The sequence below is a fragment of the Trachurus japonicus genome, unplaced genomic scaffold (assembly GCF_045865225.1).
Source record: "Trachurus japonicus isolate A0001 unplaced genomic scaffold, Traja_1.0 AP030342.1".
NCBI lineage: Eukaryota > Metazoa > Chordata > Actinopteri > Carangiformes > Carangidae > Trachurus > Trachurus japonicus.
The window spans coordinates 76,220-98,213 of NW_028220475.1; the positions used below are offsets into that span (position 1 = coordinate 76,220).

At 40.6% G+C, this 21,994-nt stretch overlaps 2 protein-coding genes across 2 annotated transcripts; one reads left to right on the forward strand and one right to left on the reverse strand.

The window, feature by feature from the left end:
• Positions 1–8,054: 8,054 nt before the first annotated feature.
• Positions 8,055–13,158, reverse strand: LOC146960453 (uncharacterized). Its single transcript, XM_085772368.1, has 7 exons — positions 13,012–13,158; positions 12,606–12,878; positions 11,188–11,288; positions 10,603–10,717; positions 10,286–10,461; positions 9,569–9,833; positions 8,055–9,094 (listed from the first exon to the last, which is right to left on the reverse strand). Exons 1-7 carry the CDS (start codon positions 13,100–13,102, stop codon positions 8,799–8,801), a joined length of 1,317 nt encoding a protein of 438 aa, XP_085628494.1. The 5' UTR covers positions 13,103–13,158; the 3' UTR covers positions 8,055–8,798.
• A 3,854-nt stretch (positions 13,159–17,012) lies between these two features.
• LOC146960454 (uncharacterized) lies at positions 17,013–21,293 on the forward strand. Its single transcript, XM_085772365.1, has 5 exons — positions 17,013–17,225; positions 18,655–18,769; positions 18,911–19,086; positions 19,539–19,803; positions 20,278–21,293. Exons 2-5 carry the CDS (start codon positions 18,658–18,660, stop codon positions 20,571–20,573), a joined length of 849 nt encoding a protein of 282 aa, XP_085628491.1. The 5' UTR covers positions 17,013–17,225; positions 18,655–18,657; the 3' UTR covers positions 20,574–21,293.
• The last annotated feature ends 701 nt before the right edge of the window (positions 21,294–21,994 follow it).

Below are 21,994 nucleotides of genomic sequence, written 5' to 3' on the forward strand. Positions count from 1 at the left end.
CGCTGTTCCTGAACTGCGCTGGGTTTCCACCTGTAGTTCAGCGTCCTGTCTCCGCTCCTTCTGCCGCCGCTCCTCCTGTCTCCGCTCCTTCTGCCTCCGCTCCTCGGAAAGCGCAGACAAAGCGCAAACACTGCTCCCAGAACTCAGTAGTCGCTCCGACTCCAGCCGCTGCCCCGCCGCCGGCCAAAAGAGCCAGAGCCCCGGCCACAGCAGTCGCCTCCTCAGCTCCGGCAAACGACGCCATCCTGGCAGCGCTGTCTTCTATTCAGTCTTCCCTTTCCAGCATGAATTCAAGGATCCAGACCTTAGAAGCCGGCGCCGTTCCATCTACCAGCTCTGCGTTCCAGGCCGCCGTGTTTACATCCCGGGAACCTGCTGCTGCTGCTGCTGCTGCTGCCTCTTCCTCGACGCAGGCCAGTGACGTCACTCCGGCGCCCCTCGACGGTATCTCTGTCCCGCGCAGGATTCTGGGTAGTGCAGTCCCAATCTCCACCGGTGTGCCATTCTACCCTCCTGCTGCTGCCATCTCCTTCAATCTGAGAAACCAGATCCTTGCAGGTAATGATGTCAATTTAGTGAAAATCCTGCTGTGCTCAGATTTTAGTGACAAGCGTGTGGTAGATTGTGGTGATGTCTGTGATGCTAAAGGATAGTGACCCTAGACTTTCAAAGACCTTGACTCTAGCAGAATTTACTGTGGCTTTTGGTGTGTTCAGAGATGTAATCTGTGAGGTCTATCCATCCCGTCGAGCAGAATTGGACACCTATCTGGCCATCATTGCAGATCTTGCCTTAACATACGGTGGAACCTTGTTCTATGAATATCATAAATCATTCTCTGCCAAGGCCGCCATGTTCATTCAGAGGTTTAACCAAAGACTGGACTGGTCTGTAGTCGACCTGGCTCTAATCAGCAGGCATTGCACTGGTCGCCAAGCTCTCTCCTGCTCCATTTGTGGCTCTTTCTCGCACTCTCCCAATATGTGTCCCAAATCCGTGGCTATAGTCCATCCGCCGGCAGTCCCGCAATCCGATGAGACTAAGGTGACACCTTTTTGGACTCCCATGTGCCATAATTTCAATGAGAATGTGTGCAGGTTTGTAAATTGTAAATATATTCATGCTTGCAGCTATTGCGGGGACAGTCATCCAAAGTCTGTGTGCCCCCGACGAACCCGCCTTGTGAGGAAGGAAAAGAAAAAATAAAACCTGCAACCCCAGTCAACGTGGCTGAGCTGGGCAAGGCTCTAAAGAAGCATCCGAACCGCTGCTTTGTCAATTATTTGCTTACCGGACTGGTTCAGGGATTCATGGCTGGGTTATTGTGGTTGCCTAAATTGTCTTTTTCATGTAACAATCTGCAGTCTGCTTTAAAAGAGCCTGAAGTTGTCGACACTCTGCTGGAAAAAGAAGTCAGGAAGGGTTTTATGATCGGTCCTCTCGATAAATCCCCTTTCCCCGTATCTCGCATAAACCCCATAGGTGTGGCTACCCGGAAATATTCTGGAAAAAAGCGTCTCATTATAGATTTATCAGCTCCTCATCATGATGAAGTCCAAAGTATTAACAGTCTCATTCCACTCCCGCCGTTCTCTCTGTATTATGCCTCAATCGACGATGCCATTAAGCTCATCAAACAAGCAGGTAGAAGAGCATGGTTATCAAAGGCCGACATCACAGATGCGTTTAAAGTCATGCCTTTGCACCCTTCCCAATGGCATCTGTTCGGCGTGAAATGGAGAGAGAAATTTTATTTTGCAGTTAGGCTCACTTTTGGGTGTCGCAGCAGTCCAAAAATCTTTGACACATTGTCTGAAGCTCTCTGCTGGATTCTCTTAAACAATTGCAAGCTGCCTTTCGTGCTTCACCTGTTAGACGATTTTTTGCTCGTAGATTATCCTCATGCCAAGCCAGACCACGCAATCATCACTCTTAAAGATACTTTCAAAAACCTGGGAGTCCCCTTATCCGAGGAGAAAACTTCAGGTCCACTCCAAGCCATCGAATTTCTAGGTATCAAATTAGACAGTGTCCTCATGCAAGCTTCCCTGCCTCTCGAGAAATTAAACCGCATCAGAGAAATTATGAAGGAACAGGTTTCAAAGTCCATTTCAAAAAGAGATTTGCTCTCCCTCCTAGGTCATCTCAATTTCGCCATGCGCGTGATTCCTCAGGGCCGCTCATTCATATCCAGGCTTCTCGACCTCTCAAAGTCAGTTGAAAAGCTTCATGACACAGTAACTCTGGATGAAGGGTGCAGATCAGAGCTCCGGTTTTGGTCTTTGCTGCTCGAGAAATGGAATGGCATTTCATTTTTCTATAACGACAATACTGAATCATCTTTGGCCATTAGATTATTCACAGATGCAGCTCCTTCCGTGGGTTTTGGGGGGTTCTTTGATAATCAGTGGTTTGCTGATGTATGGCCAAAAGAATTGTCATCTCTGCCAGCTAGTGCTTCTTCCTCTGCGCTTATGGAATTATACCCAATCGTTATAGCTTGTCTTCTCTGGGGGAAATCCTGGTCCAGGAGGAAAATTATTTTCTTTTGTGACAATGAAGCAGCTGTCCACATTATCAACAAAGGGCGTTCCTCTATTCCATTTATCAACAGGTTTATAAGACGCCTTACTTGGGCATCCGTGCTGGGGAACTTCATCATCCGCGCAGCGCACATTCCAGGATTGGATAATAAAATTGCTGATGCTCTGTCTCGATTTGAATTTCAGAAATTCCACAGACTGTGTCCAGGAGCTGCGCCCTCCAGCCTGCCTTGCCCCCCTTTCCACCATACGGTGCTAGATTAGACAGCACCTTGCAAAAATACATGCTGTCAGCTGCTGGCTATATGCGTTCTGGTTTAGCGAAGTCTACATTAAAATTGTATGACTCTGCATGGTCCTATTTCACAGCATTTTGTTTCTCTTTCTCTGTTGCAATTCTTCCTGTAAGTATTCCCATCGTATGTGCTTTTCTGGTTCACTGCTTTGAGTCCCGCAAAATGCAGCCGTCCTCCATCAAAGGCCTCCTCGCAGGTGTCCAGTTTCACCTGCGCTGCCTGGACCCGTCCTCCAACAGCTTACTAGAAAATCCATCCATTAAGCTTCTGCTAAACGGCTTTAAGAGAGAGAAACCTCAAGGCAATGACATCCGTCTCCCTTTCACTCCTCCACTTCTGCACAAGTTAATCACTCACTTAAGGAACGGGTGCTTTGGTCCATATACAGTCTCACTGTTAGAAACTGTTTTCCTCATGGCTTTTTATGGGTTCTTAAGGTGCGGAGAATTCACTTCACGCTCACGATCTTTTGATCCTTCACAAGACCTCACCATAGGCGATGTATCAGTTCACAGTCACTACTTTTGTATCCTCTTAAAACATTCTAAAACTGACAGAGATAGAAGGGGAACATCAGTCATCATTTCTCAAACTAACTCTGATTTCTGTCCATTGTCTTCCATGGTCCGCTATCTGAAAAGCCGTGCCCAAGCCAGCCCACAGGAGCCGCTGTTCGTCACGGAGAGAGGGGAGCCCCTGTCACGAGCCTGGTTCGCCTCTCGCCTCCGCCTCCTTTGCCAACTCTGCGGTCTCCCTCCGGAACGCTACACGCCTCATTCGTTCCGCATAGGAGCAGCTACGACAGCAGCAATGGTCGCTCCTGTGGCCACCCTGAAAGCTATGGGCAGGTGGTCTTCTTCTGCTTTCAATCGCTACGTGCGCCCTGGCAATAAAGCCATCCTAGATGCTCAAAAAGCCATGAGCCTCTCACTGTAATTCTTGATATAATAAATATTCATTCATAGGCACGATTGGTTACGTCTATATTATTATATTATTATTATATTGTTATTACTATATTATTGTATTATCATCGTTATTATTAAGAGGCAGCGTGTGGCTTATTCCCTATTAAATTGTATATAAATTATTTCCATCCTAGATAGCTTCCTGGCATCTCTTGTAGCAGAGGTTCCAGGATTTGCCGGTATGGTCGTTTTGGGGGGTTTTCTTTTGCTGCTGCGCTCCCTGCTTATGCCGTTCACGATGGCTCGTGAAGGGCAGGAAGGTGCTCTTCCTGCCTCAGGCTTTCCACGCAAGCGCGTGGAAGAGCAGGGGCCCCAGAACAGTATCATACCGCCAAATAAAACTGTGCAAGTAAATAAAGATTATTTTGACAAAAGTGGTCCTGACTGAAATTGAGCGTAGCGTTAGTTCTGGCAGGCCACGACGTCAAGCTCTAACTGCATAGCTGTCATCGCCGGCGCAGATCAGCTGATGGCTCAGCTGACTCTGCGTGCCCGCTCCCTATTGGGAAATTGCATTAAGAGCGGGGTATTTAAACTGCTCTCGCCCGACCCTCCTTCCTGCTTCCTCTGCTGCTGGCACTTTCGCAACCCACCTCCACCCCAGCTCCTCCTGTATTCATGTTGGTTGCTCTGCTCTGTCTGGGTTTTCTTTTGCTGCTGCGCTCCCTGCTTATGCCGTTCACGATGGCTCGTGAAGGGCAGGAAGGTGCTCTTCCTGCCTCAGGCTTTCCACGCAAGCGCGTGGAAGAGCAGGGGGCCCCAGAACAGTATCATACCGCCAAATAAAACTGTGCAAGTAAATAAAGATTATTTTGACAAAAGTGGTCCTGACTGAACTATGGTTATTGTAAAGTGTTACCGAAGTGTTTTTTTTTAAGTATATTTTTTGGCATTTTTTCCTTTATTTGATAGCACACAGTAGAGATAGACAGGAAAGGGGGAGGCAGAGAGAGGGGGAATGACATGCAGGAAAGGTCTGCCCGACGCGGGATTTGAACAACGCCTGCGTTGAGGACTGTAGCCTCTACATGGGGTGGCCGCTTTAACCACTGCGCCACGCACCACCCCATATCTGGAAGAAGTTAAATGCGTTGTCTTTCCTCATTCCTCAGAGCGTGAGAAAGAGTTGCTCGATAAATATTTTAAATGAATCGAGAGAACACTGGGCTTATTGTTTTGTTTTCAGTATCACCTGCGTCAGTGTCTGCATCGTGTGGCATCTTAATTACCTCTTTTATTTTCTCACATGCAACTATGAAAATGTATTCACTGGGTGTGGTGTGGTGAATGATGCATAACAAACAATATGTGGATTGAGTTTTCAATTCAAAAAAACAAAACATAAATTTGAATAGTCAGTATAAGCCACATTGATTTATTTTGTGTATCTTTGAGTCTTTTTTTGTTTAAGGAGTTGTGAAAAAACTGACAAAAAAAATTGAACAAAAGGTGAAAAGAAATGAAAAGGGAAAATGTATGTCAGCCCGTTTCTGCCAGTGAAAGAAAATAGATATCCTCAAGGTACATTTAGGCATAATGACATAAAAAGTCAAAATTATTAGATAAAAAGTAATACGTATCAGATAAAAAACTCAAAATCATCTCATAGTTTCAACTTTTTCAACCATATTATGTTTGAAATATCTGTCTTCTAATGTACTTTGACTTTTGACAGATTTGATTAGTTGTTTGGTTAGTTGCCATACACACAATGAAACTTGAAGAACGAGTTGCAGTACTCAGGTCTTAGTACTATAGTAATAAAATAAATGAACAATAATTAATAGCAAACACACTAAAATAGAAAAAGTCTATATAGTGAATAAAAATATATTAGATTTATAGATGTGAGCTCAGTTTGGCAGTGTGGAGCAGTTCAACATTCACAGTCTTTAAATGAAATGGAGTGAAAGTTGGAAGTTTCCAAGCAAAGAACAGATACTGGAGAATTTACACTACTCACAAAAAGTTTGGGATATTGTACTTTCAGATGAACCTAAAACCTTTACAGGTTAACTTAATTTGACCTTCTCTAAACTTGTTGAGTGTTTCAGTCCTTACATGTTGTTTTCAGTCCTACATGTTGTTTTCTAACAAGGTCACAACAACAAAGTGTCTGATCCATTAATTGGCCACATGACGACTTACTGACGTATGGACACAAGAGTGGTTTTATGTAACAGGCGGAAACTGCCTGTGTTGACTCTCAAGCGCTACTCAGAGGAGCAAACCAGACACCATAACTGTAAAAAAGCAGTCTCTTTATTTGTACAAAAATAGATTAAAAAAAAGTCTATGATCTAGAGGAGGAAGGGGGGAGGGGAGTTTAAAGGGCAAAGGTGAGTCCAAATCATCCAGGCAAGGTATGGTCTCTCTACAACAACCATAAAACACACAAAATAACAAAGAAACAACAATAAGCAAATTCCCACACTGTTCTCTCATACACACACGCACACACACACACACACACTTTTAAAAAGGGGTTTTGGTTTTAATCAATTTTATCTTTGGGGCAGCTAAACTGGCCATTTGGACGAGGAAGCAGCAGATGTTGGGGCAGGGCGGGACTGGGGTGGTGCAGAGCCTGAAGAGGGTGGTGGCAGCCCGTCTGAGGGTAGAGTACACATTTTACTGCTTGACCAGTAACCTGGAGCAGTTCAGAGCTCAGTGGGGGATCAGAGGGGTTTTATGCTTTGTGTCCGAGGAGGGGGTTTGGTTCTCAACTTTTAGGTGTGCGTGTGCGTGTGCGTGTGCGTGTGCGCGCGTGCGTGTGGCTGTGAGGTAATGTATTATTAAGGATGGTTTTATGAATAAGGTGGTGCTACTCATGGGGTCTATCTCTGGGCAGAGGCTGTTACAGAGGAAGGCTCTGTGGTTATAGGAGTCAGGATCAGCTTGTGCTAAGTGCACCTGAAACATAATTGACCTTTTAATCATGTGTAGAGAGAGAGGGAAGTGTCCCAGCTCTGCTCTACATGCATGATTTGGACAGTTTCTATGGACCTTGAGGATTTCTTTGCAGAACCGAAGATTAAATTTCTCTGTGGGTGTTGTGTCCCACGAGGTGTGCCTCTGTCATTAGAGGGCCCCACACTTCACTTCCATACATAAGTATGGGTTTTATTATACTGTTAACTCTCAGCAGCAACGACTTCCTAACTTTCTTTACCGAAAAGATAATTAATATTAGAACAAAAATTGCTAGTAATGGACCACAGATTACGGTACCCATAGAAGCACCTCCCAGACCTGGTTCACACTTGGACAGCTTCTCTCCCATCGACCTGTTAGACTTAACTTCTGCAATTACTTCTTCCAAGTCAGACACATGTCTGCTGGATCCAGTTCCGACAAGACTACTTAAGGATGTCTTCCCCTTAATTAACATTTCTTTTCTGAACCAAATCAATATTTCCTTAGCCACAGGCTACGTGCCACAGGCCTTCAAGGTGGCTGTCATTAACCCTTTACTTAAAAAACCGGTAACCCTTTAATTTCCAGGCCGTTAATTACGTCATAATGTCGAGTAATTACTGGCATTAATTACGTCATAATGTCGAGAAATTACTAAGAAATAACAATTCATTATGTAGTAATGCCAATAAATATCCCAGAAATAGCGTTCAATTTCATAGTAATGTTGAGAAATATAGCTAGGAAATGCCTAATAATTGTGTAGAAAAAGCCCAGTAATAATGGCCAATTGTGAAATAATGTTGAGAAATATAGCCCAGAAATAACAATTAATTGCATAGTAATATTAAGCAATATATGGCAAAGACATAACAGTCTAGTAAAATGGACGTGATAGTAGAATTGCCGTGGGTAATTAGAGTAAATACGTCATAACGTCCAGAAATAACAATTAATTGTGCAGCAATGCAGAGAAATATCCCAGAAATAAGGGTAAAATTCATAGTAATATCGAGAAATAGGCTATAGCCTGGAAATAATGTTTAATTGTGTAGAAATGGCCCAGAAATAGTAGCCTAATGTTCAGAAATATAGCCCAGAAGTAATAATTACATAGTAATGGCAAGAAATACTAGTCCAGTAAAGAAGACACAATATCAAGATGTAGTAGGCTAGGCTAGTAAAATTACCATGAATTATTGGGTAATTACTGAGTAAATATCGTGTCCTTTCCACAACATAGTCATTTCCACATTCTTACCTTATGATCAGCTATGGTAGATGTGGCAACTGCTGGAAATGTCACCGTAGTTAACCCATAATTACCTTTCCACTGCCTGTAAACTGTAGTGGGCTTTGTTCCTTAGTAACATACAGGTATTTTCACACAGTTACAATAATTTCCACTGTAATACTGTTACCCAGTAACCCTTTGCATGAAAGATGGTTGGCTACATGGAGATGTGGCAACTGCTGGAAATGTCACTGTAGTTAACCCATAATTACCTTTCCACTGCCTGTAAACTGTAGTGGGCTTTGTTCCTTAGTAACATATAGGTAGTTTCAACATAACTAAAACCATAATAACAAATTTGACTGCAATTACTTTCCTAGGCCTTGACGCACAATGACCCATTTGGACGGTTGTCATTACCTCCCGTAAAGTGCAATGCAAACCCTTTTTGGGAACACAGACGCCATTTCCATATGATGGAGGAGATCATTGCTTTCACATTTTATATCAATAATTCAATAATCCTGCTATGACCTATAGAAAGGCAAAATAGATTACGAGTACATGAATAAATGCTACCATGTTAATTCTCAAAACTCATATTCACATGTTTCCACACCTAGGAAGAAAATACAGTCAAGCAGTTTTTAAATGTTTTTATTTTTTTCCCACTCCCAGGAAAAAATAATGAAATATTGCCATCATTGATTGAATGATTTGAATGATTTTCTGGTTAAATAAAATAAAATAAAATAATAATAATAAAAAAAAGGTCAAGTGTTGATGATGAGGTCCACAATAATAACATAACCGTCATGCATCTTTTCTTAGGCAACTTGCCTTAAAGAGGGAGAAGACTGCGCGAGGACTTCATTTTCATGATTTTTTCTGCTAGTCCAGAACTACTACTTACTGCAGCCTTACATATTTTGGCATATGCAATTAATGTTGTTCCCTCTTGGTGTACTGGTCTCTCTGCGTCTTCTCCTGCCAGGTGGACCTCTGCGATGGGAGCAGTCAGGGACATGGTCTTCCGGTCTACTTTGTACTTTTTCAAACAGGCATTCAGGCTCTTAGTTTTTTTGTAGTGCCTCAGGATGACCTCGTAGCGGTGCACCACCTCCTCTTCTGTAGTAACTGACAGACAGAGACAGAGAGAGAATGAAAGAGAGAGAAAAAGAGAATGAGAGAAAGAAATAAAGAAAGAGAGAGAATGAGTGAGAGAAAGAGAAAAAGGGAGAGAGAAAGAGAACAAGAGAGAGAAAGAGAAAAAGAGATAAAGAATGAGAGAAAGAGAAAAAGGGAGAGAGAAAGAGAAAAAGAGATAAAGAATGAGAGAAAGAGAAAAAGGGAGAGAGAAAGAGAAAAAGAGATAAAGAATGAGAGAAAGAGATAAAGAATGAGAGAAAGAAAAAGAAACAAAGAGAACAAGAGAAAGAGAGAGAAAGAAAGAGCGAGAGAGAGATGACTGACTGTCAGAGCAGCACACAAGCCAACACACAATGCTACTGTCCATGGTTCTGAGTCTGTCTCAATCAAATATCAACATTTCCTCTACTTGTACGAATGTTTGATATGTCTATTCAATTAGTGACGGTCCAAAGTAATTACCTCTTTTAGCAAAGGCCCGGTCCTTCTGCCTAGCTTTTCGCTGCTTCTTCTTCTTCTTCTTCTGCTGCTGCTTCTTCTGCTGCTTCTCTTTCTTCTCCTTCTTCTTCTTCTTCTTCTTCTTCTTCACATCCTCGGAAGAGGAAGAGGAGGCTTCCTCTTCCACGGATGTGTCAGATGACATGGACGACTCCTCCTCGGACAACTCCTCAGAGCTATCTGAAAGACTACCTGAATCCGATAAAGCCAGAGGACTCTTCCTCTTTACCTGTCATGAGCAAAAGTGAAAAAGTTGGGTCTTAGTACAGTCATTTGCATGTTTTATACAGTATAACTAAATGTATTCTGTTTCATGGAATGCAGCTGATCATTCATCATTACAAATTAATTGCAGACAATAACTTGTCAGATAGGCAAACGTTTTGACATTTTATGTACCAAACGATCACAAACTTTGACAATTGATACATGAAATCGATTTTGAAAATGAAAACATTACGTTTTTTATTGTTTATTTTTCCTTTAACCCAGAGGGAAATAACTAGGGTTAGGGTAAGAAAGACCAACGGTCTGTACAGCTGGTCCCACGGTGTGTGTCAGGGCATATCAGTCTGTGTTGTGGTAAATGCATAGAGATCAGTTTAACGTGCTGGAGCACTTTCATACAATTGCGGCCATGGTAAACTGCTCACAGGATTCCCCTCCCCACGACTATATTACCTCTCTGTCTCCTGATGCAAGGAAGTCTTTCAGCTGAGCCCTCCAGTAATCCCGTTCCTCCCGTAGAACTTTATTCTCGGCTTTTAGTCGGGTTATTAACACCTGGGCAGTTGGAGCAACCTCCTTCGCCTCCGATGGCCCCGGGTCCGCCTCAGCTCCGATCTGCAAAACCACATCTACAAACAGACATAATGTTTTCAAGTAGTCACATTAACTAATTATGTGAGCTGCCATTACTTAACACCAACATTTTCTATTTGCTTCTCTCACTAACAGTGTAAATTCTGAATCATCATTTAAGATTTCAAGGATGTTACCTTCTCCCTCTGGTTCTGCGGCAGAGATACCGGTGACAGCCTCCACCGTGGACGTCGCCGGAGTGTGTTGTTTGGTCCATTTCACTTTCCTACCCCTTGTGGTAGGTCCCATGTTCTGAAAAAGAAATCATATTTGTTATGTTCATGGAAGCACACTGCGTTGACTACAGAATCAACAACAAACAACAACTCATAATTTACTTTAGAAGAAAGGGAACCCGGCTAAAGCCAAAATGGAAGTCTGAGGCACTCTGAACGTTATGTAATAAACAAAAAACCTATAGGTTTTTAAGTTCTTCTTTTTGGTTTGTCTGCCATGTTGGGCTGTGTCTTGTGATCACATGATCATTGATTATCTCATACCCTGAAGAAGACAATGTAAGTGTTGAAACGTGTTGGTTTTCCCCGTCGTTTTGACTTTACCCAGCTTCCCTTTCTTTAATACATTTTTTGTGTCTTGATGAGCACCTGATTTTTTACACTCTTCCACATCCCTCCTGGACCCAGATTGCATCACTACCTATTGCTTCGTCTCTCATAATTTACTGTGTTGTTCAGATTTAATTGTGCCTCCTTCAAACAAACCTCACAAACATCCAAACTGCTGTCTCTCGATGACATCTCTGTCAGATGAGATTCATGTTCCATATGTTGTTTCCATGTTTCCTCTGCCGGGTCTTCAAGAGCTGAAAAAACAATAAGACGCAATTTACTTTTTCCAAATTCTGTTTCATTACATTTAGCCCCAATCCACAAGCCTGCATTTTTCCCTGTTGATAGACTGCCTTTAAAACAAACGTATTGTAATGACAACAATCGTGATGAATCACAACTCATTCTGCAACAATGAATAATTATGTACATAACAATCCGCCTTTGCACTCGTGCATGGTGCAAGGGTGGTTTGCAGAGAATGTTTTAGGTGGGACCATAAAAGAAAAAAATATTACATACCACCAGTATGTAAAACTTGTTTCAATGCCATGATTTTGTCACTTTGTAATTACTGTATGTCCTGTTGGTCTCAGGCAAGCCCATCTGTCCTGAAACCAATCAGGTCACTACACAAACAAGCTCTGAAAGTTTTAGACAGAAAGTCACGACAGTATCATCACTGTACATTACTAAACAAATATAAAATGCTTAGCTTTGATAATTTAATGATGTATTTTCATGTTCGTTTAGTGTAAAATAATTCATAGTACTCCACCAGAACTTTAAGATCTGTCTCAAATGGAGATTGTAATATTCCAAACGTAGCTCTGCCTTTGCTCTTTTCTTTTTTTTTTTTTTATCTACCTTTTCTTTTAAATCTGTAAAATCATGGAACAATCTTCCAAACAATCTGAAACTTTGTACAGACTTTAATGTTTTCTCCTGGGAAGTCAAACAATGGATCCTAAGAAATCAGCCATGTCAGCATTAATCATGAGCCTAAATTATTTTTAACCTAATAACTGTATGTATCTTTCTGTTATGAAATAGACCTATGTCCTGAGTGCTTGTGGTGTGTGAGAGGGTGTATGTGTATGGATGTTTAGAATATTATGTAAATTGATAATTTTTACTTTTCTATTGTTTTACTTACCTGCCCAGGGACTAAAAATGGAAAGTTGCTAGTAAGCTATATAGGCTATCTGGTACAAGGCATCTCCACTCATCCCGAGACGAATGTTATTTTGTACATTTTCACAGATACAAATAAATGTATTAATCCATTTTGTGGTGTTTTATAAATATTAACAATCTACTTCAATCACTACAAGCTCTGCAGGGTAATCTTGACACATAGGTTTCCTGATTTGTTTGCATAAATGTACAGCTAAGATAATTTGTTTTCAAGATGGGGAAAGAGAAATATAAAGAGAAATGTTTATGATTATGGTGCGCTCACAATGCTGTATCATATCTATCTGCAGATTCTACAGACTCACATTTTTCACACCCCGTAGTGGCTTTGGTTGAAATACATCTACAGTACTCGCAAAAAAAAAAATCCTTACCAAGAGTAAAGACCTTGAGATCATGTTTATCTCTCGTGTTCCTCATGAACACCTCCATGTCAGTCAGATTATCAAAAACAAAGTAAAAGGGTTCCACATCAACTTCCTGGTCCTCATCTGTTGTGTAGTTACTTTTGCGTAGGTTCCTTAGTGCCCCCCTGGCATCTTCTGTGCTGTAGTTTAGTACAGATGGGGGCAAAACAGGTCTTGAAAAAATATGTTTGTGAGCCTCCAACCACTCAGCGGCAGCTCTGGCATCTCTGATGAACACATCTGGAGAAGGAATAAAACCAAATACAACACTTTTGCTGGATATAAATACATTTATCAATTTAGCAGTTTCACAGATTCACTGAATTTATATTTAAGTTTAAAATTAAAGCAATACACGTAAATGATTCCTTACCCTTATGTATGTCCACATCATCAAACTCTTCCTCCTCTTCCTCTGGGCCCTGGCAGGGTTCATCATCTCCATCAGTCAAGTTGGACAGCATCTTCTAAAAGCAAAATAAGGAGAAAGAAACAAAAAGAGTGTAGCTATTTGTAACAAATTTTTGTTGTTAACAGGTTAACATATTGACTACAACTTGGTCACCAGGAAACAAATCACCACTTTTAGTCTTTTTAGTGAGGCTATCACACAAAAACTTAACTGGATACTCAATATCATTGTCTACTGTGGCAAGAGTTGCAGGGTTTGTGCAAATCTTTAGGTACCGTTAGTTTATAAATTGTAATTAGGTACCCGGTATCCACGGTGCCAAAACGTTACGACTAAGAAACTAAGAATTTCTGCACAACGCGTGCAGATTCACCCTCAGAGCGAGATTGAAACCACCCCAGTCGAGACGTCGGAACAAGACCCCCAGGGAACTCAAGAGAAATGTCAAGGTGATTACGTTGTTGCAGTCTATGATTTTAACACCGAAATACGAACCGTTTATTTGAGGCAAACTGATGTCATGCTGCTGCATGCTGCTGCTAGCCTACTAAAAGTTAACATTAGCTTTCTTAAGCTATATTAGGCTAATTCATGCTAGGTTAATCAATTTCGATGTCGACGGAAGTTAACATTGTGAACCAAAAGGCAATATAAAAGCTAACTGTCGGTCAACGATGCCACTCTTCAACATTTCAATAATTGTACATATATTTTTCCTTCTTTCCTTCTCTTTAAAAAAATAAATAAATAAAATAAAGCTACTTACCTGCTTATTAGCTTGATCACGTCACTCACAAGCTCACAACAGTCGCTAGTGTCCAGCCGATAGTCTGTGACGGACAGGTATCAATCCGCAGCCTGACCACCGACGGCACTTCACAATCTCCTTACAAGACCAGCAAGAACTACACGCCTGGTTCGACCGTTTGCAAAGATTATTAACTACCGATAAGATTGACTGGCGTGTTACTGAATGTAATTTGCCGTTTTTAGATTACACTTTGCTAGCAAACTCGACAGAAACTTCGCGGCACGGCTGCGAAAAAGACCCTGCTCAACCGGTGGATGTACATAAGCCTTCAAGTGTGTGAGGTGACCAGACTTTTTATCTCAGGGGTGCTCACACTCTTTCAGCCTGACAGCTACTTTTAATGTGACCAAGTCAAAGTGATCTACCAACATTATTATTATTATTATTATTATTATTATTATTATTATTATTATTATTATTATACCTTTCATAACTGCATGAACCCATATGGCACAATAAATGTCAATAAACAATAAATTTCTATTTTTTTTTTTTTTTACTGTAATATACTTTTTTTTGGTCACCACGCGATCGACCCACACTGTCATCGACATAATGAGCACCCCTGATTTATCTTTTATTCGAGGGCCTATCTTAGTAAAACACAGTAGGTCAACTGTCCAATTGGTGCCTTTCTATGTAGCCAATAGTATATCATTGTTTTGTTTTGTTTTGTTTTTGTTTGTTTGTTTTTGCCCCAGCATGATGATACGACAACTTCTGAAGAATGCAGAGAGGGGTGGAGAAAAACAGATAAAGTGGCTGCAAAAAAGAAGGCTCTTGGCAAAGAAAATGAAGTGTCCCAAGTGTCAGCAGAAAATGAAAATGAGTAGGACAACCATCACAAAAGATGGTTACAGATGGTAAATCCATTTTAAATGTGTGTGTGTGTGTGTGTGTGTGTGTGTGTGTGTGTGTGTGTGTGTGTGTGTGTGTGTGTGTGTGTGTGTGTGTGTGTGTGTGTGTGTGTGTGTGTGTACTGTTTTGCATGTCTACCTGTCCTGGGTGTCACTCTGAGGTCTAAGGTCAGAGGATGTTGTTATGTAATATGCCATGTAAAGCGCTTTGAGACAAACTGTTGGTAAAAACGGCCTTTACAAATAAAATTGCCTTGCCTTGCCATAAAAACATTACAAACAGTGCTTTCTACAATTGTAAAGGCATGTGTATGATTTTACATTGTGCTATCTCTGCTTTCACAGGATTTGCAGAAAATCAAAACACAGCACGTCTTGCTCCATTAGGAAAGGGTCAATATTTTACAAATCCCATCTCAGCCTGTCTTCATGGCTGAAAATTATGCACAAGTAAGTTTATTTGTTTGTTTATTCAATTCTTTCATCCCATGTTATGCAAAAAGGGGCTGTTACTTCACTTGGCTGGGTCTTTGCTAAGGTGCTGGAGGCATCAAAGTGTCCATGTCCCAGTATCAAAATGAAAAAAAAAAGTCTGCACACTTAGAACTATGCAATATCTCATGAGATAGAAGTGTGCAGAGATTTCTTTTCTCAGTTTCAATCTATGGTATGAAAAGGCACTAGGCTATGTAATTTGGTGCACTGTGTTGTCCGGACAAAACCTGATTTACATGATGAGTCTGAGTAAAATGAAACTGCATCCCAAATACAGTAAATACATGTCAGGTTAACTGTAGACTCTAAATTGCCCTTGAGAGTGAATGACAGGAGGATATGTTGTATGTATTCTATGCATGTTGTTCTTAGAGATATTATTTATGTATGCAGGAATTCAACTTAAATATGTTTGTAAATGTTCTTTCTACTTTTGAAGTTTGTGCCAGGGTCTCAGAAGAAGACACGTTGACATGTTGGAAGATGGTGTCTGTGGAAGCTGTAGCAGTATTACAAAGGTCACAACATTGCTGAGAAGGATCTGTTGCAAGGCAGTGAAGAGGTTGGAAAGGAAACGGCACATGCGCATTGGGGGAGCAAGAGCTTTCGTTGTAATTGACGAAAGTAAATTCCGCCACAGGAGAAAAGTAATCAATCCCTTTTTTTTATGTGAAGGGTAACCTTTAGTCTCCATGTTGCTCAGTCTTCGTGATTTTTCTGTTTTTGATTATGTAGTGTTGGTGATGTCTATATGTTGCTTTGTATGACACAGTTTACTTGTTTACCGTACTCATATTTTTCAATTTCAGTACCAAAGGGGGCGGTTTGGCAGAACATGGAATAGGAGATCATGGGTCCTTGGGATGTTGGAGGTCAAGGATCAACTCCGACTTCCAATCCTCCGACTTGTGAGGAACAGATCAAGAAGGCAAATGATTCCTCTTATCAAAAAGTATGTCAGATCACAAAGTGAAGTAATAACTGATTCGTGGCGTGTATATAACAGCCTATCCCAAGAGGGCTACATCCATTACCAGGTGAACCACAGGCGTTATTTCATACATCCACAAACGGGTGCTCATACTCAGCATGTTGAACGTTCCTGGAGGTCACACAAGGAGGACATATATCGTTGGAGAGGAAACTTGACAGAGAAGAAACTGAAGATGAACTTGCGATTCATTGAATGGAATCATTGGTTGGGAAAGCGGCATCATGCAGGTGTTGCAGGTCGTCTCCTCAAGGACATTCGAGCACAATACAGATGTAAATAACTATGATATCTTCTGAGCTTTTGTTTTTGTTTTTGTTTGTATAGCCTTTTCCTGTGCATACAACCAAATTGAACTATGCAATAGCATTAAAAGGTGAGTGAACTGAGATTAAGTGATTTATTGAAGTGATCTGACAATAATAAACATAGTACAAATTGACAGCAGGAGCACTCTGTATAAGTTATGTGACAATTTGCATGAAGCCAAGCTTCTTTTTTTTGTTTTATTTTTTGCATGTGTGTTGCTACCTCATAAAGCCTATGCGCAGGGATTTTGATAAAATGCTTTGAAAGAAAAACTAACCTTATTGTAACGGCTGTCTTTTTTATTTTCAAAATAATTTAGGTGTTGATGTTTACAATTTGTGAGGTTGATAATGCAACATTTTTGAAACCACAATAACATGTTGTCCCAGAAGTTTTTTAAAAATGTTTTTTTATTTTGAAGTTTCAGACCGGATGCGTACGTATGCATATTGTGGTAGTCTTTCTTTAAATGGTCTTCTTGCAGTCGTGACCTGGTCGTGACCTTAGTCTATCACCGATTGGTTAGTCTTGGTCAGAGCAGTGCTCTGGTATTGGTTAGAAAGGCACTGTAGTAGCCTATTGGTTGCCAACGTTTGTGAGGAGCGAATCAGGGTAAAGGGGGCGAGTCCGGTAAATTTATCAGAGGAGCACATGTCACGAATTTGCCGGTCTTTGAGCACAACCCGAGAAAGTAGTCGACGTTGGAAAAGAGGTGAGTGGCTCGTAAAACGGTTAAAAAAGTTAAATTGATAAGACAGTGTTTTAATCACATGAGTCGCTTGTATTGGGAGGAGAAAATAGTGCTGGTTGGACTTTTTCAAATGATTGGAATTAGCATGTTAGCTAGCACACAATTTGTGGCCGTTCAGGTTGAATATGTAGAATATTTATTAAAAGCTATGTTTTTAAAAAAATAATACATCCACGAGGCGTTTTGAGGGCAACAGAATGAAAGTACTGCCTCTCCATAAATTTTTGTCTGAAATAATGTTTTTAAAAAATTTGACGGGCTCGACAATGATTCTCTGTCACGTTCTGTTTACATTCGCCACCGAACTTTTTTTTTTTTTTCAACTTGACGAGAGCAGTGACAGCGGAGGCTCTGAGCGCAGGTTTGGTTTTCAGCAGAGGTGTGGAAGGCAGAGAGCCTCCACTCTCCCTGTAACAAGCTAAAAGTCATTTATTATGCTGTTAATGACGGTAAAAATGAAACTATGATGATGATTTCCTGCATAGTTCTCCTCTGATCAGAACGGAGTCCCTAGCAACGGCCCGTTTTACATAGCAACGGTCTGGCGTTCTGTTGTTGTTCTGGTCAAGGGTCTAAAACCAAAAGGCCAGCTCTGTTGGTTATCGACATTGTTGTCTGCCCTGGTGCTTTAGCGGGAAAATTGCAACAAAACAAACAATGGGTCACCTATGAAATTTTCAAGAGCTTTTTCTCTCAAAAAAATTGCCTGTTGCATTTATTTTGGACTACAATGATGTTTACACGCTTACTAACCTTACTCTACCTTTATTTCGGGACACTGCTATGCATTTGGCCGTTGTTTCCTAGGTGTTACGAGGAAGTAGTTCTTTATTCTTGTCTATTTCATGAATTTATTACGATAGTAACAGCCTGTAAGTTATAACTTACTTCAATTAAAGTCATTAATAAATTAATAATAATTAGGCTACTTGAACGTACTCCGGGGCGAAACAGCATAAATTAAGTAGAGTAGCACCTGTTACTGGGTGTCCATAGAATTAAAAATCTAGGCTATATATTGATTTGATCTTACTTTGATTATGATTATGATTTGATACTTCATAACACACCACTGCTTTGACTATTTGTCAGATATTGTTTTAGTATAAGATTGGTCACCTCTATAAATCATTTCATTGACACAAGTGTTGATAAAATACTTAACATTGGTTACAATCTCCAATCAGATAAGACAGTATGTTTTGGAATATTAATTCAATCAATCAAACTGACTTGTATTATGATCTGTATCAATAGCCAGTAGTTTGTGAGGTTTGTTGGACAGAGGCACAATTAAATCTAGATAAAGTAATGAGTTGTTGTTTGTTGTTGATTCTGTAGTCAACGCAGTGTGCTTCCATGAACATAACAAATATGATTTCTTTTTCAGAACATGGGACCTACCACAAGGGGTAGGAAAGTGAAATGGACCAAACAACACACTCCGGCGACGTCCACGGTGGAGGCTGTCACCGGTATCTCTGCCGCAGAACCAGAGGGAGAAGGTAACATCCTTGAAATCTTAAATGATGATTCAGAATTTACACTGTTAGTGAGAGAAGCAAATAGAAAATGTTGGTGTTAAGTAATGGCAGCTCACATAATTAGTTAATGTGACTACTTGAAAACATTATGTCTGTTTGTAGATGTGGTTTTGCAGATCGGAGCTGAGGCGGACCCGGGGCCATCGGAGGCGAAGGAGGTTGCTCCAACTGCCCAGGTGTTAATAACCCGACTAAAAGCCGAGAATAAAGTTCTACGGGAGGAACGGGATTACTGGAGGGCTCAGCTGAAAGACTTCCTTGCATCAGGAGACAGAGAGGTAATATAGTCGTGGGGAGGGGAATCCTGTGAGCAGTTTACCATGGCCGCAATTGTATGAAAGTGCTCCAGCACGTTAAACTGATCTCTATGCATTTACCACAACACAGACTGATATGCCCTGACACACACCGTGGGACCAGCTGTACAGACCGTTGGTCTTTCTTACCCTAACCCTAGTTATTTCCCTCTGGGTTAAAGGAAAAATAAACAATAAAAAACGTAATGTTTTCATTTTCAAAATCGATTTCATGTATCAATTGTCAAAGTTTGTGATCGTTTGGTACATAAAATGTCAAAACGTTTGCCTATCTGACAAGTTATTGTCTGCAATTAATTTGTAATGATGAATGATCAGCTGCATTCCATGAAACAGAATACATTTAGTTATACTGTATAAAACATGCAAATGACTGTACTAAGACCCAACTTTTTCACTTTTGCTCATGACAGGTAAAGAGGAAGAGTCCTCTGGCTTCATCGGATTCAGGTAGTCTTTCAGATAGCTCTGAGGAGTTGTCCGAGGAGGAGTCGTCCATGTCATCTGACACATCCGTGGAAGAGGAAGCCTCCTCTTCCTCTTCCGAGGATGTGAAGAAGAAGAAGAAGAAGAAGAAGAAGGAGAAGAAAGAGAAGCAGCAGAAGAAGCAGCAGCAGAAGAAGAAGAAGAAGAAGCAGCGAAAAGCTAGGCAGAAGGACCGGGCCTTTGCTAAAAGAGGTAATTACTTTGGACCGTCACTAATTGAATAGACATATCAAACATTCGTACAAGTAGAGGAAATGTTGATATTTGATTGAGACAGACTCAGAACCATGGACAGTAGCATTGTGTGTTGGCTTGTGTGCTGCTCTGACAGTCAGTCATCTCTCTCTCGCTCTTTCTTTCTCTCTCTTTCTCTTGTTCTCTTTGTTTCTTTTTCTTTCTCTCATTCTTTATCTCTTTCTCTCATTCTTTATCTCTTTTTCTCTTTCTCTCTCCCTTTTTCTCTTTCTCTCATTCTTTATCTCTTTTTCTCTTTCTCTCTCCCTTTTTCTCTTTCTCTCATTCTTTATCTCTTTTTCTCTTTCTCTCTCTTGTTCTCTTTCTCTCTCCCTTTTTCTCTTTCTCTCACTCATTCTCTCTCTTTCTTTATTTCTTTCTCTCATTCTCTTTTTCTCTCTCTTTCATTCTGTCTCTGTCTCTGTCTGTCAGTTACTACAGAAGAGGAGGTGGTGCACCGCTACGAGGTCATCCTGAGGCACTACAAAAAAACTAAGAGCCTGAATGCCTGTTTGAAAAAGTACAAAGTAGACCGGAAGACCATGTCCCTGACTGCTCCCATCGCAGAGGTCCACCTGGCAGGAGAAGACGCAGAGAGACCAGTACACCAAGAGGGAACAACATTAATTGCATATGCCAAAATATGTAAGGCTGCAGTAAGTAGTAGTTCTGGACTAGCAGAAAAAATCATGAAAATGAAGTCCTCGCGCAGTCTTCTCCCTCTTTAAGGCAAGTTGCCTAAGAAAAGATGCATGACGGTTATGTTATTATTGTGGACCTCATCATCAACACTTGACCTTTTTTTTATTATTATTATTTTATTTTATTTTATTTAACCAGAAAATCATTCAAATCATTCAATCAATGATGGCAATATTTCATTATTTTTTCCTGGGAGTGGGAAAAAAATAAAAACATTTAAAAACTGCTTGACTGTATTTTCTTCCTAGGTGTGGAAACATGTGAATATGAGTTTTGAGAATTAACATGGTAGCATTTATTCATGTACTCGTAATCTATTTTGCCTTTCTATAGGTCATAGCAGGATTATTGAATTATTGATATAAAATGTGAAAGCAATGATCTCCTCCATCATATGGAAATGGCGTCTGTGTTCCCAAAAAGGGTTTGCATTGCACTTTACGGGAGGTAATGACAACCGTCCAAATGGGTCATTGTGCGTCAAGGCCTAGGAAAGTAATTGCAGTCAAATTTGTTATTATGGTTTTAGTTATGTTGAAACTACCTATATGTTACTAAGGAACAAAGCCCACTACAGTTTACAGGCAGTGGAAAGGTAATTATGGGTTAACTACAGTGACATTTCCAGCAGTTGCCACATCTCCATGTAGCCAACCATCTTTCATGCAAAGGGTTACTGGGTAACAGTATTACAGTGGAAATTATTGTAACTGTGTGAAAATACCTGTATGTTACTAAGGAACAAAGCCCACTACAGTTTACAGGCAGTGGAAAGGTAATTATGGGTTAACTACGGTGACATTTCCAGCAGTTGCCACATCTACCATAGCTGATCATAAGGTAAGAATGTGGAAATGACTATGTTGTGGAAAGGACACGATATTTACTCAGTAATTACCCAATAATTCATGGTAATTTTACTAGCCTAGCCTACTACATCTTGATATTGTGTCTTCTTTACTGGACTAGTATTTCTTGCCATTACTATGTAATTATTACTTCTGGGCTATATTTCTGAACATTAGGCTACTATTTCTGGGCCATTTCTACACAATTAAACATTATTTCCAGGCTATAGCCTATTTCTCGATATTACTATGAATTTTACCCTTATTTCTGGGATATTTCTCTGCATTGCTGCACAATTAATTGTTATTTCTGGACGTTATGACGTATTTACTCTAATTACCCACGGCAATTCTACTATCACGTCCATTTTACTAGACTGTTATGTCTTTGCCATATATTGCTTAATATTACTATGCAATTAATTGTTATTTCTGGGCTATATTTCTCAACATTATTTCACAATTGGCCATTATTACTGGGCTTTTTCTACACAATTATTAGGCATTTCCTAGCTATATTTCTCAACATTACTATGAAATTGAACGCTATTTCTGGGATATTTATTGGCATTACTACATAATGAATTGTTATTTCTTAG

Excerpts from the sequence above, each read along its gene's own strand:
- LOC146960454 (XM_085772365.1), top strand. The coding sequence starts at position 18,658 with ATGGGACCTACCACAAGGGGTAGGAAAGTGAAATGGACCAAACAACAC. Across the intron at positions 18,770-18,910 it reads CGCAGAACCAGAGGGAGAAG|ATGTGGTTTTGCAGATCGGA; the intron begins GTAACATCCTTG and ends GTCTGTTTGTAG. Across the intron at positions 19,804-20,277 it reads CCGGGCCTTTGCTAAAAGAG|TTACTACAGAAGAGGAGGTG; the intron begins GTAATTACTTTG and ends TCTGTCTGTCAG.
- LOC146960453 (XM_085772368.1), bottom strand. The coding sequence starts at position 13,102 with ATGCTGTCCAACTTGACTGATGGAGATGATGAACCCTGCCAGGGCCCA. Across the intron at positions 12,879-13,011 it reads TGATGTGGACATACATAAGG|ATGTGTTCATCAGAGATGCC; the intron begins GTAAGGAATCAT and ends TTCCTTCTCCAG. Across the intron at positions 10,462-10,602 it reads CGCAGAACCAGAGGGAGAAG|ATGTGGTTTTGCAGATCGGA; the intron begins GTAACATCCTTG and ends GTCTGTTTGTAG.